The following is a 16,125-nucleotide window of genomic DNA, read 5'->3' on the forward strand; positions in this document are numbered from 1 at the left end:
TCCCTCGCGAATGAGGATACTTCGAACAACTGGAAACCTTTACAGACAAAAAAACCCATAAGTACCGGAAAAGGGTCACAAACTACATAATCGCTCAGAGTCCCAAAACAAGATCAAATCATTTCAAAAAATAGAAAACTCATCTCACAATCACCTTAGAAAACCCCGAATAACCCCAAACCCAATTTCATCCGTCACTTCCCAAAAGCAACATTCCCTTCATCCCCCACACTGTTTCCAAAAACAGCAGCGACTTATTCCCTTCCGGTCCTCCCCTAAACTAGAATCGACCTCGCGAGGCGAGCGCGATCCAGGAAAATTTTCCATCGTCCTCCTCCGGGACCCGGGAGGGGGCGTCGGAGAGACGACGGGAATTTTCCACGCGATTTCCCATGGCGCGCGGATTACGCGATCAGCATCTCTGACCTCGGCGATCGACTTGGCCGATACTTCGCGACGGTTCAGGGGGAGTGAGAAGAGCCGGAGAAGAGCAGAGCAGAGCGGAGAGGATCGAGGCAGCAAGCGAATTCTTGGGGTCGTAGGTGCTGGCCATCGGAGCGAGCGAGTACGCGCGAGCGGTTAATGCCCCCGAGCGAAGCGGAGAGTATATATCGTCAGCAGCGTTCACGAGTCGTGGCGCATGCGCCCGCAACGGCGCGCGCATTATGTACGTCACCGTTACTCTGTTTCGTGTCCTGTCCTCTCTTCGCCGTTCCCCTCACGGCTCCATTGCACTGCAGCGCACACCTTCCCCTCCATCCGTTGCTCGCCACACGGTGCACCGTAGTGTCTCTCACCGCGCGAGATTCCCTCTTCTTCTACGCCGTCTTCTGGTCCTTCTTTGTTGCCACCGCTCTCCCTTTGCCCGTCTCTCTTGCTCGTTGTACGATCCTCCGTCTTCGTTCCCCTCTTCCAACCCCGTGGGAGCAGCATGGATAGCAGTACGCGCTCACCTTCCCCTACCGCGCTCTCCTTCCACCACCAACACCGCTGAACGGCTCGCCATTCCCCTTCCGCCCCTCCCCACACCCCACCTCGACGATGCAATCGCGCGCGCTCCGGTCGTTGGCCCCGCGACCACGTCGTGTGTACATCCCACACTCTCCTTACCTACATACACATGAGTGTGCCGTGTGTGTACGTGGCCTCCCGTGTGGGTTTCGGCCGAGCCTGTACACGTATACGCAGACATGCACCGACGCACACGCACAGGAGCCCGCGCCTCGAACTCACTCCTTTCGCGGAAAATAAAAGCGAACCGGTGAACGTGACTCGCGATGCAGCGTTGCGCGGGACACCGATCGTACCGCGACACCAACTCATTTGGACGCTTTTCGGGGAGGTTCTCGGGGTAGCTGTGGGATTCGTATTTGGTAGTTTTCGAGAGTTTTCTGGGAGCGGAGAGATGGTGGATTGATCGCGGAAGGTCCTGGTTCAGGGTTGAATATGTGGAATTTTTAATGAAGGTGGATTTAGATTGATGGATAGGATGAAAAGAGGATTGCCTGGGAAAATGCTTATTTGAGACTCATGATAGAATGTCAATGTGAAATTTGGGATTAGATAAGAAAGAAATGGTATTGCTGGTTATCTTTGCCTTAGAAAACATGAAATGTGTTCCGTCTATCTTTGAAAGAATTGTGAAGATGAAAGGAATCAGGAATTTTCGAAAATTCGTATAGTTCTCATTGAATTTCTCCGATGTTGCACCCCCTAGATCCGTCGTCAACGGTTTAAATTTAGATCGAAGAAGCTTCCCCGCGAGCGTGCAATTTCTCGGATTCCAATTTTTCGGCGAATGGGAAATTCTCATGAAAGGATCTCGGATATGTTCCCATACTGATCTGTTTGCACTTCCCGAGGAGGTGACACAATGGAGGCGCGTGCGCCAGCGAACGTAAGTCCGCGGCAGCACGCGAAGGTGGTCGCCCCCTGACCTGTCAGGGGGAATGCACGGTTTGAGAGATCGATGCACCGCATTCTCCCACAATCCCGCCCGTCCAACCCTCCTGCCCCGGCTGGTTCCACCTCTGCCGGATTCCCGCCAACCCAAGGGGTTCACCAGGGGTTGCTGGCCTCGTCCCGGACACCAGCTCCAGCGACCGATAACTTTGCCGTTTCCGAGATCCGATCGGTCACATTACAATAATGAAAAAAGTAACCGAGAACTATAAGTAGACGCATGGAATCCTTGATCCGCATTTACTTTTAATCGTTTCATTTTCTTCATTAGGCTTCCACGGTTTTATGCTCAATCACTGCTTAGTTTGTTTGCATTTATTATAGATAAATATAGATCCTTGCTCATCGAACAAATTCCTTGAAAATTAATTACCTCGAGAAGCAACGGTCGAACGCAAACAAATTGTCCAGTTACATTTCCATAGAAAATCAATAATCTTCTACGCTACCTTCCCATATATCCAAAAAGACCGTGATACATCTTACAAAAATTCGTTCGTCGAACTATTTGCGATCAACAGATTAGTATTCGTATCAGTTTTTCGGTTTCTCGGGACGAAAATTACGAACGGAAACGAGCGCGCAACGCCGCCGGCGGGGCTTAACATTGGCAACGCTGACAGTTCATTGACTTGCATCGAACGTGTGCACCGATTGACAGGCCGGGCGCGGAGGTGCAACGGTACATCGTTCTCTCGTCTCTCTGGGGCCTGGTGTGCACGAAGTTGAGGTAGGCGAGGTCGCGTGTCTGACGTCACGAGAGAGTCACTTGACGACGAGTGTCGCCAATTCCGTACGCGTACGTGCACGCACGCACACGCGTGAGCGCCTGCGCCCGCCCCTGTACTAACACGTCGCGACGCGCGAGATACGACAAACACCGCGCGCACCGCCCCGAGACAACGACACGAGGGGTACGACACGACCACGACCACGACCACGACGACGACGAGGAACGGCCCGGGAACGAACGACGACGGCGACGTTCCACGCGTCGCTCGTTACGTAACCGAGCCCGCGCAGGGTCGTTGACCGATACGCGGCCGGGAAGTGCCTCTGCCCTGACCTACCTCTTTTCCCATTCTCAATTAGTCGCTCCCGCATGAGAAACCTACTGAGCGAAAGAATCTCTTCTTCGTTTTTTCTCTCCTTTTACCTCCTCTTTCTTGTTTTTCGTCTCCACGCGTCGCTGCTCCCCTGCAGTTTTCGTTATCTCCGATTCTCGTCGGTTCTTAAACCTCTTCAGTTTTACCGAGATTTCGTTTCTTTCTTTACGTCGCAGAAAATAATCGAATCAATCGAATTGTATTCCGTTTACATACGAGTTGCGAGCGTCATATATACAAGTTGACGTCTAACCTGTTTCATTGATTCATCCCTTTTAACCCTTAAAAATGAATGCAAGCAACATTCCCTGGTGGCTCCGGAGAATCGTTTCCAAATCTTCATAAAACCAGGGAATCTGGTATATCCTCGGAATTTCCTTACCAAGGCAAACACGATCCTCCAGTTCTAGAAAAAATCCCCAAACATGGGCATAAAACAGGGTAACCGTTCGAGGCAACCTCCATTTCCCGTGTTCAGATTCGTAGCTGTCATTGTGGTATCGGCGATAAGGTGCGTAGCGAGGCCAGGGCGGGACACACTTCGCGAGGGTAGTTCCTCGCAGAATGCAGTAAGTGGGGGGATGGGGCAGGCAGCGTGCGGGGCACGAGGGTGGGCGGGCGGTTGGGAAGGAACCCGTTAGTAGAGCGCTGGAAGCGCGCTCGCGCGCCCCGCGTCGGGCCTGTACGGTCGACGGGTGCGCGCGCGAGTCGGGTCCGTTTGCGGGACAAGAACCGCGCGATGCCGAGCGGGTACCGCGAGAGCGCGGCGCGAACGGGACAGCCCGTCGCGGGACGGAGACCGAGATAGAGCAGCGGCGCGCGAGAGAGACGGCGGATCGTTCGGTCCGCGCAAGGGGGACTCTCACTTTCACGCGGTGAACTGCGGGTGAACGTCCGGGAATTGGGTCAGAGTGTCCCCCACCTCGCCGTGCCAGAGGCAATGTGCCGAGGCTCTATGCTCTCTGTGCTAGAAAGAGCCAGTTCACAGCCGAGCTCCGATACAAACGGTCGCTTCTCTTTCCCCCGGCCCGCCCCTTACACCCGGCCCCTCTCTTTTTCGCGCACGTATACACGCTCTCTTTCTCTCTGTCTCTCTCGCGCACGGCTCTCTGACCGAAACTCGCGTCCGAGTCGCACGGATCGCCAACGACCGCCGAACGTCGAACAGTTACGGTCGGCGCGTTGTTGAGTTTGGTGGTTTTCCCGGGCGTGTGCGTGGCGTACGGTGCCGTGGGGTGCCGTGGCGTGTTGTATACTGTACACTGTGTCGCGCGTGCATGCGTGCGTACGTTACATATTGGTTCGTTCTTATCAGTGATCCACCGGACGGGGAACTGTGACAAGGTTCTTGCCGACTATCGTTGCAGCCAAGCACGTTCGCGAGTTTCTTTATCCACATCGGTTCAATTGAGAACACCCCGCGAGTTGTGTGGTGTCCTCGCATAGACAATCGAGGAGGGATCGGTGGTGCGCGTCCCGATCGCGCGCGAGCCGTTCGTCTCCCTTCAGCGCCGCTGGTGTTTGGTTTCGAGCCGAAACGATAAAGGCGAGAGAGGAGATAGGAGAGTTAGAATAAAACACGAAACACGGGACACTGGAAGAGGTGAATTAATGGGGTGCTTGTGCGAATGTGACCTGGCCACCCCGCGCACGGGGACCAATTGCTCGTCGGGGTCCTCCTCGGACAGTGACGGTCAGACTGACGAGGGTTTCGTTGGTGATTCGCAGGGATTCTTCCGGCGGAGTATCCAGCAGAAGATCCAGTACCGGCCCTGCACCAAGAACCAACAGTGCAGCATCCTGCGAATCAACAGGAACCGCTGCCAGTATTGTCGTCTCAAGAAGTGCATCGCTGTCGGCATGAGTCGTGATGGTGAGTCTCTTCAACGTACCGTCCCCCGTTCTTCCCTCCGCTACCCTCATCGAACCTGTTCGTCCTATACTAAATCTTTCATAAACGATACGGTAAAACCGCCCAACGACCATGTCGTCGAATTCCGCGCGACGTTTCTCACGCGAGCTTCGAACGGTTCGATAGCCGAACGAACAAGTCATCGAGCGGCGGTCGAACGTATCCCGTGTCACTTTCCCTCTAGAGCAACGTCAGTCGTGGTGTAACCGCGCATTTCTCCGAAAGAGCGATTTCTAAAAATCTAGAGTGCCGGGTCGTTGACCGGTTTGCGTAACGACGACTCCCCGCGACACGGCAAGAATGTCGCAACGGGCGAAAGTGGCCGGCAACGACGACGCGTTCGAGAAAGCCGCGATTATCCCCCTGATCAGACCCGCGCGCGGCTACGAGCTTGCTTTCTTTTCGAAACATCGCGCTCCGGCCTGTTTTCCGACGCGCGACCCATTTCGACTGGTCCGGCCTCGCCAGTAGGTTCGTCCGACGCGCGGCAGACCCGCGCCCGCGCGCGAGGTCAACGACACCGGCTGCCCGCCGCGCGCCGTGCATCCATCCGAACACCGCGGTCTGATCTATAAACGTCTTATCCGCTTGCCGATTTGAACCGATCATAACGCGCAGTGGCTCTCAAATTTCCCGTCGTCGACAACGGCCGCGATCGGGTACTTTCATTTCCTAGGTAAGGTACATCGACGGACGACGAGCGAAGTAAATAGACGACGTTTCGTTTCTCTAGAGTAAAGCGATCGGAGTTCGAGAAAACAAGTCGCCCCTGATAGGCAACGTGGACTCGCCGGGGTCAATAGACGGGCATCGCTTAGCTTGCATGCGGCTCCACGTCCGTAGAAAGAGTACCGCTACTCGCCGCTACGTACCCGGTGACCCTTCCACCTCCTTCTACGACTCGCATTCCCCCTCCCGCGGCTCCTAGACGCGCGAGTACTCCGTCGCGACCGTCTCCCCCCGTCGTTCCCCCACTCCGAGTCTCTCGACTACCCGTCGGGGCTTCCCCCACCGCCGGTTCACGGGTCCGAGTGACAACGCGCCGTCGCGTGGCGCAACGCTCCACGCGGAGACCTCGCGAACTACGGTCCTCTTCGCGGGCGGTTCGCTCGCGACTCCTCGTCTCCCCACTCCGAGCGCAATGGAACTTCTCCTCCTTCGCTCGAGCGCGAGAGGGAGACGAAGACACATCTGCCCCCTCCACGGGTCGCTCGGAACCACCTGGCGCTCAGGCGCATGCTCCTCTCGGGTCGGCCCGCCAAACCAACATACCCGACTCCGACGCCGCACAATTTGCGACTGGACTCCCGCGGGGAACCTGCGCCAGCCTGCGCTCCGTCCGCACGATCGTACGCGCTAGCTACCGTCGTACCGGCGCGCGGATCAACGCGCAGAGGAACTCTTCTTCGTCTGATCGTTTGCTCGTCCTTTTTCAATTGAGCCACGTTTCCTGCGATGGCACATGATCAAACATGAAAGCCCACGAGCGGTGAAGATACACGTTCGTCGAGAGAACATGCCGCCTTTGAGGCGATCTAGCCTACCGAAGCAAGATTGTTCACGGTGACCCTGTAGAGTTCGTACGTGATTCGAAACACGCTGCTTAGCGGCCGCTCGTGCCAGCGATGACCTCGTCCACTTCCGACGACGGGTCCGATCCCGCGATACCCGCCCACCGAACCAGTGCTCGAGCTTCCGGATAGAGCCCCATGGATCCAGAAGTGTCCGCACCGATGATGGCGAATCGTACAGTTTCCGGCCGATCGATCGGCAGTGTGAGCTTATCGCGGCGATACCCAACGGTGAGAGGGAATCGATCGTCCGTGAACGGATAAGCTGTCGCGGCAGCAGCTGGTGACAGGGCAAACAGCCAGAGAGCACCAAGGGGTTGCCCAAGGTCGTCGAGGGTAACTTACCCCCGGCATAGGGTACTCTTGCATCTGCGCACGGGAGAATCACTTCTGACAACGAGACCGATCTATCCGTCTTCTCCGTTTCTCTCTCTTTCTCTCTCTCTCTCCCTTTCTCTCTAGCTATCATTTAATATCTACACGTCCCTTTCTGCATATACAGACGGTCTCCCCGTCTCTGTCGTATTCAACGAAACGAGCACACAAAGAGACTAGTCCATATGTAGTCATAGGAGAACACCGATCGTTCTCTTGTACACAGAAGTATACGCGAGCGAAGAGAGATAGACGTAGACGCACATAGACGGATAGACAGGTACGCGCACCCTCTCCGTCGTGGCGTGGTTATCGGTGGTGGTGGTGGTTGGTGGGGTGGTCGCGACGCTCGGCGCGCGTAAGTACATTCGCGTCGGCTATATAGTATATATAGGTCGGCGGTACGCCTCGTGCGGCTGTCGCTGAAACCAAGTTCAAGGCCAAAGGCTCAGCAAAGGCCACACAATCGTGGCCGGGGGCCGGGTGGTGGGAGTCGTTGATGGCTGAATAAGTGGAGGGGCTGTTGAACGCAACCCGCGGAACATCACTCAGTCGGCGGTGATGCTGTCTCGCGTCCGCACGTGTCGTGCTGTCGCGCTCCTTTCTTGAGCCCACACCGCGTACACCGGGCCCACCGTGGTGCAAAGGCCCCCGTGACAAGACCAACCGTGTGTGTGCGCGCACGCGTGTGTGTGTCTGGCGGCGCGCCGTCCACGCCGCGCTTTACGCGAATAATCGTCGCACGCCCGGAGTGACTCGTCGTAGTCAGCCGAGAGGAATCTTCTTCCGCGTCTTCGTGTTGTTTTCATTTTTTTTTTATTTTACTTTTCCTCGCGACGTAAAAGAGGAAAACAGCCGGATCGAACCGGGGCCGATCAAACGCCGGGATACACATGATCGGAGTTCTCGTCGTATGGTGCGCCGTACGAGCACGACCGGCAGTGACATTGGTGTGACCATAGATGATATGAAAAGTTGAATCGTGCGCAGTGCAGTTGTTAAACGAATCGTTGCCGCGTTTCGAAACGGAAGGAAGACGAGTTAAACGCTTCATCCCCCGCGTGCTTCTTCGACCGTCATGGGAGACGAGTTGCCCATACTGAAGGGGATCCTCAACGGAGTTGTCGACTACCACAATGCACGTAGGTGTCTCCGTGGAATAGGGAAACGAAAGGGAAAAGACGATTCCAGGAGTCGATCGAACGCGAAACTTTTCGGTGCGCCAATTCGTAAAACACGTTCCCTTTTCACGCATCCCCACGGTGCAGGCTGAGCACCGCTCGCGAGAGGGGGACTTTCTATCGGAGGACTCTCAGCCACGAGGCGAACACGGTTAGGTGCCGCACTTTCATTTCTCGCGCGCGAGAAAGTCGTGCGCGCGCTTTCCCCTCTCGGTTTTTTTTCTTTTTTCTCTGCGTTTCTTTCTTTCTTCCTTCTTTCTTCCCCGAAGCGGCCGGCCGAGCAGTGTGTCCGGTGATAAGAAATTTCACAAGAGAATCTCAAATTCTGATCATCGAAAACCGACTTTCCTCGCCGGGGAACGCCGGAGTTGACGCGCAGCTGAAAATTCCAGCATCACCTCGCGGTACCGTTCCGCTTTCAGGTTTTTCCGCGACCGCGGATCGAAGCGACGCGCGCGCGGGCACCGATGCGACCCGAAGGTCGCCGCGAGCGATACACCGCCGAGCACGGTGTGTCCGTTGCATGATTCATCCATTGATCCGCATTAACTATTCATCGACGCGTGTCCTTCGTGCCCGTTTCTGCTTTTACCCCCGTCCCGACCCCCTTTTTTCTCGGTGTTCAATGTATTTTTGATCCTCATTCATCGGACTTTCCGATGAATCTTACTAACTCGTTCTTTCCGTTTTTCTCTGTTTGTTCGGGATTGTAGCGGTGCGATTCGGCCGTGTGCCCAAGCGTGAGAAGGCCAGGATCCTGGCTGCCATGCAGCAAAGCTCCCACAGCCGTTCGCAGGAGAAGGCGGTAGCCGCCGAGCTGGAGGACGAGCAACGGCTCCTCACGACCGTTGTCCAGGCCCATCTCGACACATGCGATTTCACCAGGGACAAAGTCGCGCCGATCCTTGTCCGGGCTCGGGAGACACCGAATTACACAGCGTGTCCGCCAACCTTGGTGAGTAACAAATTTTCAAATGTTTTTTCCTTTTGACAATGTTCTCGGGGAAATTTTATTTTGCCAGCTTCGTTTTTCACGTCACAAACCTCCTTGTCTTGAAATCTCTTTCAACGATGCGTCTATTTTAAATAACTTTCGTTCGTTCGTTTAATTAATCCGTTTTCGAATTTCGGTAAAGCAATTTTACCGATGAACTTTAGTATCGATAATGCAACAATGCGTCGCTTTGAACTTGGGTTTTATACGTGTTTTATACGAAGTCGGCTTGATTTCATATTGGAAGGCAAATGGTTAAATTTGTGGCTGTTATTGTATTCCGTTCGAAACAAAACGCAAAAATTGTAGAAAAACAATTCGTGTAAATTATTATATGAAAATTATTCTCCCATACATATTACTCGATGTGTCAATTAACGTTCCCGTCGAATTATGTCGAAATCCAAGCGAGTTCGTTTTCGCGCTTACGTCAACGGAACCTTGAAGAGACGTCCACGTTTCACGCGGAAATCAAACCAGTCGTCCTCGACGGGCCTCGTACAAGGAAGCGCGCGTATCTTTCCAACTCGAAGCTCGCGTCTTCCCCAACGAGCTTCAAACGTTCTGGAATCATGACTAATTTTTAATCGCAGCGATCCTTCCTCTTGTTTGTCGCAGGCATGCCCCTTGAACCCTAACCCTCAACCGTTAACCGGTCAGCAAGAGCTACTACAAGACTTCTCGAAGAGGTTCTCGCCGGCTATTCGCGGCGTGGTGGAGTTCGCGAAACGTATTCCTGGCTTCAGCCTGCTGGCACAGGATGACCAGGTGACGCTACTGAAGGCCGGTGTGTTCGAGGTGTTGCTGGTGCGGCTCGCCTGCATGTTCGACGCCCAGACGAACAGCATGATCTGCCTGAACGGGCAAGTGTTGAAGCGGGAGTCAATCCACAACAGCAGCAACGCGAGATTCCTGATGGACTCGATGTTCGACTTTGCCGAGAGGGTGAATTCTCTTCGACTATCGGACGCCGAGCTCGGTCTCTTCTGTTCCGTGGTGGTGATCGCAGCGGACAGGCCTGGCTTGCGAAACACGGAGTTGGTCGAGCGTATGCACAACAAGCTACGCAACGCGCTACAAACCGTGCTTGCGCAGAACCACCCTCAACATCCGGACATCCTGAGAGAGTTGCTGAAGAAGATCCCCGACCTGAGGACCCTCAACACCCTCCACTCGGAGAAACTGCTCGCGTTCAAGATGACCGAGCAACAGCAGCAGATGCAGGCTCAACAACAACATCAGCAGCAGCAGCAGCAAGCGCAACACGTGATTAGTGCTCAACAACCCCAGCAGCAGCCACAACAGCAGCAACAGCAGCAGCAACACTGGCCGATGGAAGAAGAGCCGTCTGCATCCTGGGGATCCGCCTCGGACGTCACGTTGGACGAAGCCGTGAAAAGTCCCCTGGGCAGCGTGTCCAGCACCGAAAGCACCTGCAGCGGCGAGGTAGCCTCTTTGACAGAATACCACCACGTGGCTCCGGCGAGCGGGCACCACGCGTCCAGTGCACCCTTGCTCGCCGCCACGCTAGCCGGAGGCCTCTGTCCGCACAGACGACGAGCGAACTCCGGCAGCACCAGTTCCGGTGACGACGACCTCCACCGCGCCTCTCTGTCCAAGACGCCCCAACCACCTCAGTGTCCGCGATTCCGCAAGCTGGACTCGCCCAGCGACAGCGGCATCGAGTCCGGCACGGAAAAGCCTGACAAGCCGGCGAGCAGCAGCGCAAGCAGCGCGCCCACCTCGGTCTGCTCCAGTCCCAGGTCCGAAGACAAGGAAGTGGAGGACATGCCGGTGCTGAAGCGGGTGCTGCAAGCGCCTCCGTTGTATGACACCAACTCGCTGATGGACGAGGCGTACAAGCCGCACAAGAAGTTCCGCGCGCTCAGGCAAAAGGACAGCGCAGAGGCCGAGCCGGCCGTGATCGTCCAGCACACGCAATCCCAGCTGCACCTCCATTTGACCTCGCCGCCTGCGCGGAGCCCATCGAACCAGGTGCAGGCAGCTCAGTGTCCGCAGACCGCGAGCTTGCTGAGCAGCACGCACTCCACCCTAGCCAGGAGCCTGATGGAGGGTCCTCGGATGACGGCCGAGCAGCTGAAACGCACGGATATCATCCACAATTACATCATGCGCGGTGAGACCAGTCCAAGGTCGCCAGCTGTGTCGCCATCGCCGGCGGAACAGTGCGCCTCGACGACCACGATCACCGCTCGTTCGCCCCAGGGATCTCAAGGACTCTTGCAGTGCGCCACCAGCAATTACTCGACGACCAGGTGGCCGGCCACGTCGGTGATCACGACGACGACCGGTGCACGGCAGCAGCAGCAGCAGCAGCAACAACAACAGCAACAGCAGCAGCAGCAGCAACAGCAGCAGCAGCAGCAGCAGCAACAGCAACAGCAGCAGCAACAGCAGCAGCAGCAGCAGCAGTCTTCCTCGGACTACCTCATGGTCGGCAACTCGCCAGCCTCGTCGCCCAGATACCTATCCGCGGCGGCGTCGAGTAGTACCAGCACGAGTCCAAGGCCGACCTCGAGCACCGCCGCGACGCTGATGCTGTCCGGTTGCCCGAGCAACATGATGGAGCTGCAGGTGGACATAGCCGACAGCCAGCAGCCGCTGAACCTTTCGAAGAAGTCGCCGTCCCCGTCGCCGAGGCCTCTCGTCGGACCCTGCAAAGCGTTGTCTCTCGAGGCGTAGTGGCCTCGCGTCGACTACCACCATCAGGAACGATGAGAAGAAGATCGAACGGGAAACGTCGCGCGGATAATCGTGACTTCGCGGCACCGGTCGCTTCCACGTGGCGCGCGCGCGGTCGAGCCTCTTTTGTTCCGTCGGAGTTTCGATCCGTGGCGTCGCTTCGCCCCCTCGAGGAGGCGGGGAGGAAAAAAGAGGACGCGAGAAATGAGAAAAGTATGAAAGTGCCAGGACGCTCCGAGCGCGTGATAAACCAAATAATTTATTAATTTAAACTATTAATCGATATGCAAAAAAACAAACGTTGCGCGACGAGACGGTCGGGAGGGGATCACACGCCGCGGGGAGAGACCTCCCGCGGCACTGCTCACCCCCCGCCCACGGAGCCTCCTTTCGCCGTAGACGCGCACCCTCCGAGGTTGTCCGGTGCACGTCCATCATGGATTCTTCTGAATCTTGGTTCTTGAACCGGGAAATTGTGTGGTGAACAGAAAGACACGGAAGGGACACGAAAGAAACGCGGACGCTTGGACGAACAGTGACGTTCCGGGTACAAACAGTGCCGTGTATAGGATTCGAGGGAAGCTATCCCTGTCCGTTTTATCCGTCTTATCGCCCACAATCAGCCGCATCGGGACAGTCCCATCCGGCACATTCGCGTCCCAAAACACGCGGACAGCCGTGCTCCACGGTTGACCCGGGCCCGGCGACGAAGGAGGGTGAACGAACGAGAAGAAGAGCATTGAATGTTTAAACGGAAATTAATAATCTATCTACATGTGATAATCATGGAAATCGCGCATCCTGTACAGTCTCCACCTCATTTCATCGATCATCTTACTCTACTATAATTATTGAATATTATTAAAGTAATTAATTATTATTGTAATATGTGTAAGGTATAATAATCATAAAAAAGTTATCATCTTGTGTATGTGCGAGCGTAGGGAAGAGAAAGAAAGGAAGAAAGAAAGAAAGAAAGAAAGAAAGAAAGAGAGAAAGATAGAAAGAAAGAGGAAGAAGAAGAGGACGAAGAAGAATCAGAAGAATAATAGAGGAAGCACGAGTGTGTGCGTGTGTATGAGGAACGCGAGAGAATGGGAGGGAGAGAACAAATTTTGCGAAGCGAGTGAATGGAATTTAAGAAAAACCGACCAGGAAACAAGAGAACGAATGGGTTCGAACGTGAGAGCGCAGCGTGCTTGTGCAAGTGAATCGGGGCAAAATTGCAAAAAAAAATATATATATATATATACATATATGTAACGACAAACAAGCAAACATACAAACAAAAACGAAACAACGGAATACGAAAAGAAACGAATGGAAAATGATACAGGCTTTTCAGTCGAAATGAAAAACCCAGACCCCTGAAGAACCGTTCCCGACGAGGAGAAAGGAGCGTGTCGGAAGAACGAACGGCGATCGCGAGAACGTCTCGCGGATCGAGTATAATTACATTTCAGAAAACGAGTTTCAAGCGTAGCTTTGTTTCACGATGAGACTGACTCCGGCCCGCCGCGGCCCCCGAGAGTTTGCGATCGAACGGTACCTTCGCGCGAATGATTCCTGCCGGTCTGTATACCGGCCTGTACACCGGGCCGAGCGGCAAGAATTAATCGTGCGTTGTAAACACGCGTGTCGTGCCTCTCGTCTCTGGGCGATCGGGAGAATCAACACGATCTCCGTTCGCATTTTCGGATACGTACGAACAGCGTGAAGATAACCCGGGAATAGAAAATGTTCGAGACGAGAGTCGACGTTATCGTGCGCGCGCGCGCGTGTGTGTGTGTGTGTGTGTGTCAGATTTGAGTGAATGAGAAAAGATAGAAATGGCGAGAGAGAGAGGGAGAAAGAGAGAGAGAGTGTGTGTGTGCGAGAGAGAGAGTGTGTGTGTGAGAGAGAGAGAGAGAAAAAGAGAGAGAGAGAGAAGAACGAAGGTAAGAAAAGTCGCGTGCAACAGTTCGGCAGAGATCCGGCGTACAGCGCAAAGTGTAAATAGTAAACTCCGTAAGGCTAAAGTCGTAGAAGCCGCGAGTGTGACGAGAGTTCTTTTTTTTTTCTTTTGCTTTCGAGGGAAAAATCACTCGGCGAGGAAGTTCGAGAGCGAGAGTGAGAGTGTATGCGAGAGAATGAGTAGAGATCAGCGAAGAGACAAAGGAAAAGAATTGAACGCGGCGGGCCGCCGCCGATGTGTTATTGAGACGCTCGCCCCGCCACCCCCTTTTTGCCCCGGATGATAATAAAGCAGAGAAACGCAGGAAAACAAGCTAAAACTGTCGAGTAACAAACCGAATTTCAAACACACACACGCATCGTCGTCGCGAATAGGGCAAAATGAAACAAAGCGAATACAAAATAGGAGAAAAGAATATATGAAACGATACAAACCGTACACGTACACAAGGGACACGGAAACCGCGAATGCATAAAGTGAGAAACGTTAAAGAACAAAAACAGCAGGAAAAGTGAGAATACACGCGTGGTATTAGCGTCACGGAAACCAGCGAGCCGAGAATCCGATCGATGGAAGACAAAATATAAAATCGTTAGGGCAGGGGAGTATTGAATCGGAAAAGAAAATGAAAACAGTTAGAACAATGAAAACCGCGAACGTAGAATGCAGAAAAATCCCGTAAATTGCTCGATGGGCAGTAAAGAAAACGCAAAAAAAAGAAATGAAACGCGAAATACCCTCGTTTATGTCTCGCTACTTTTCGAGCGCGCAGCTCCGTCGACAAAAAAACTCCCGAACGTATACGTATACGTATACGTGACACGCGCACACGAGACAGCACGCGCGCGCGCGCACGCGCATACGTACGCGTACGCGAGAGAGAATACCCCTGGACGAAGTTCGTCGTAGTGGAAATGAAAATGAACACACACACAACACGCTCTGTATATTTATTGTACTTGAGGAAACAAAGTCATTCCCTTTAACGCTCTGTGTATCACCGTTCTCCACTTTAACCGCGCGACTCATTTCGATCGCACCGCCCCGAATGAACACGTAGGAAGAAGAAATCCTTCTATTGCTGCCCGAGTCCACCCCCTGAAACGGGGAAACCCTCCCCTGTACCGTTCGAATATTGGAACAAACCTCCTTTTGCGTTCCTTTCGCCGTTCCTTAGCTAACCCCTCACCCCAAGTGATGTTCGCGAAAGTTTGTGGCACGTGTACGCCGAGTCCTCCCAATCAGCTCCGTAACCGATCGAGAACCACCCCTTATGTACGCATATAATACACACGCAAGCACATATACACGCGGAGATGTGTATATTTATATATGTATATTATTATATATGTATACGTATACATGTGCCTCGTAATTTTCCCTATAACCGTTTCCAAAACGAAAGAAAAGGAGAACATTCACATACACGCATACACACATTAATATGATTCGAGACCGAAGTTTTTTCCTGTTTCGTTTGAACTTTTCTTGCTTTTGTTTTTCGATCGACTCCCGAGGAGTGAAGAAAAGAAAAAGAAACTATTATTCCTCCGACACACAAGCCCCGTCCACGATCAACCCCTCCCAGCATCCCGCCCTCCCAGCAGACCACTCCGATTATCCACCCAGAAACCCCCCACCCACCCCCGAAGCGAACTAGCGTTGATATTCGTAATACTTGTTATGCATAAACTACACATAATGATTATTATAGTAAACGATACATAAAGTATGATATATTTCTCTATCCATTAAGAAGGAGGATACAAGCAGCTGTTGTTTCTGGTGGAACAATGGAGAAACATGCAGACGAAAAAAAAAGTAAACGAAAAGAGATGAATGGAAAAAATCGCGAGAAATAAATATCGACGAGAGTTAAAGCAAAATACCGAAAGTGTACTCTATTACATTGCAACGGATAACGAAATAAGGCAGAAATAAAATAAATAAGGAATGTAAGGAATAAAACAAAAAAAATACGTAAAAAAACACGCAGCCCCGCATATTGCCCAGTGAGCACGAACATTTTGTACGCTTGGGAGTTGTGAGGTCGTCTGAATAAACATTGTCTGGTGAATTATACAGAAAAAATATATACATCTTGTCTCTTATTTATGCGATCCCCGAGATATCCATCCTATAAATAGAATAGTTAATCGCGTTCTCCGACCTTTATGCCTTTTCCTTGAGCCACGCGGAATAGTCGATCCTTTCTTCTTCGAGTATTCTTGGCCGTGGACTTTATCGGACTTTATTGAAGTAACTTACGAGTTCCACGTACGGAACAAAGCTCGGAAAAGGTGACAGGAAAAGATTAGTAGCAGATCAGTAGGCGACGTAATATTCGTGCGAGAAATAAAAATTAAT

General features: G+C 53.2%; 1 protein-coding gene across 2 annotated transcripts in view; it reads left to right on the forward strand.

Annotated features, from left to right (window-relative positions):
• The window catches only part of E75 (ecdysone-induced protein 75), a 95,743-nt gene extending 79,888 nt beyond the window's left edge, over positions 1–15,855 (forward strand). For both annotated transcript variants that reach the window (XM_076367342.1, XM_076367341.1), the window contains exons 3-5: positions 4,797–4,941; positions 8,821–9,062; positions 9,720–15,855. In XM_076367342.1, coding sequence (XP_076223457.1) covers positions 4,797–4,941; positions 8,821–9,062; positions 9,720–11,804 — 2,472 coding nt within the window. In that variant the 3' untranslated portion in view covers positions 11,805–15,855. The remainder of the gene's footprint in view (positions 1–4,796; positions 4,942–8,820; positions 9,063–9,719) is intronic.
• The last annotated feature ends 270 nt before the right edge of the window (positions 15,856–16,125 follow it).

Source organism: Nomia melanderi, chromosome 4 (assembly GCF_051020985.1).
Source record: "Nomia melanderi isolate GNS246 chromosome 4, iyNomMela1, whole genome shotgun sequence".
NCBI lineage: Eukaryota > Metazoa > Arthropoda > Insecta > Hymenoptera > Halictidae > Nomia > Nomia melanderi.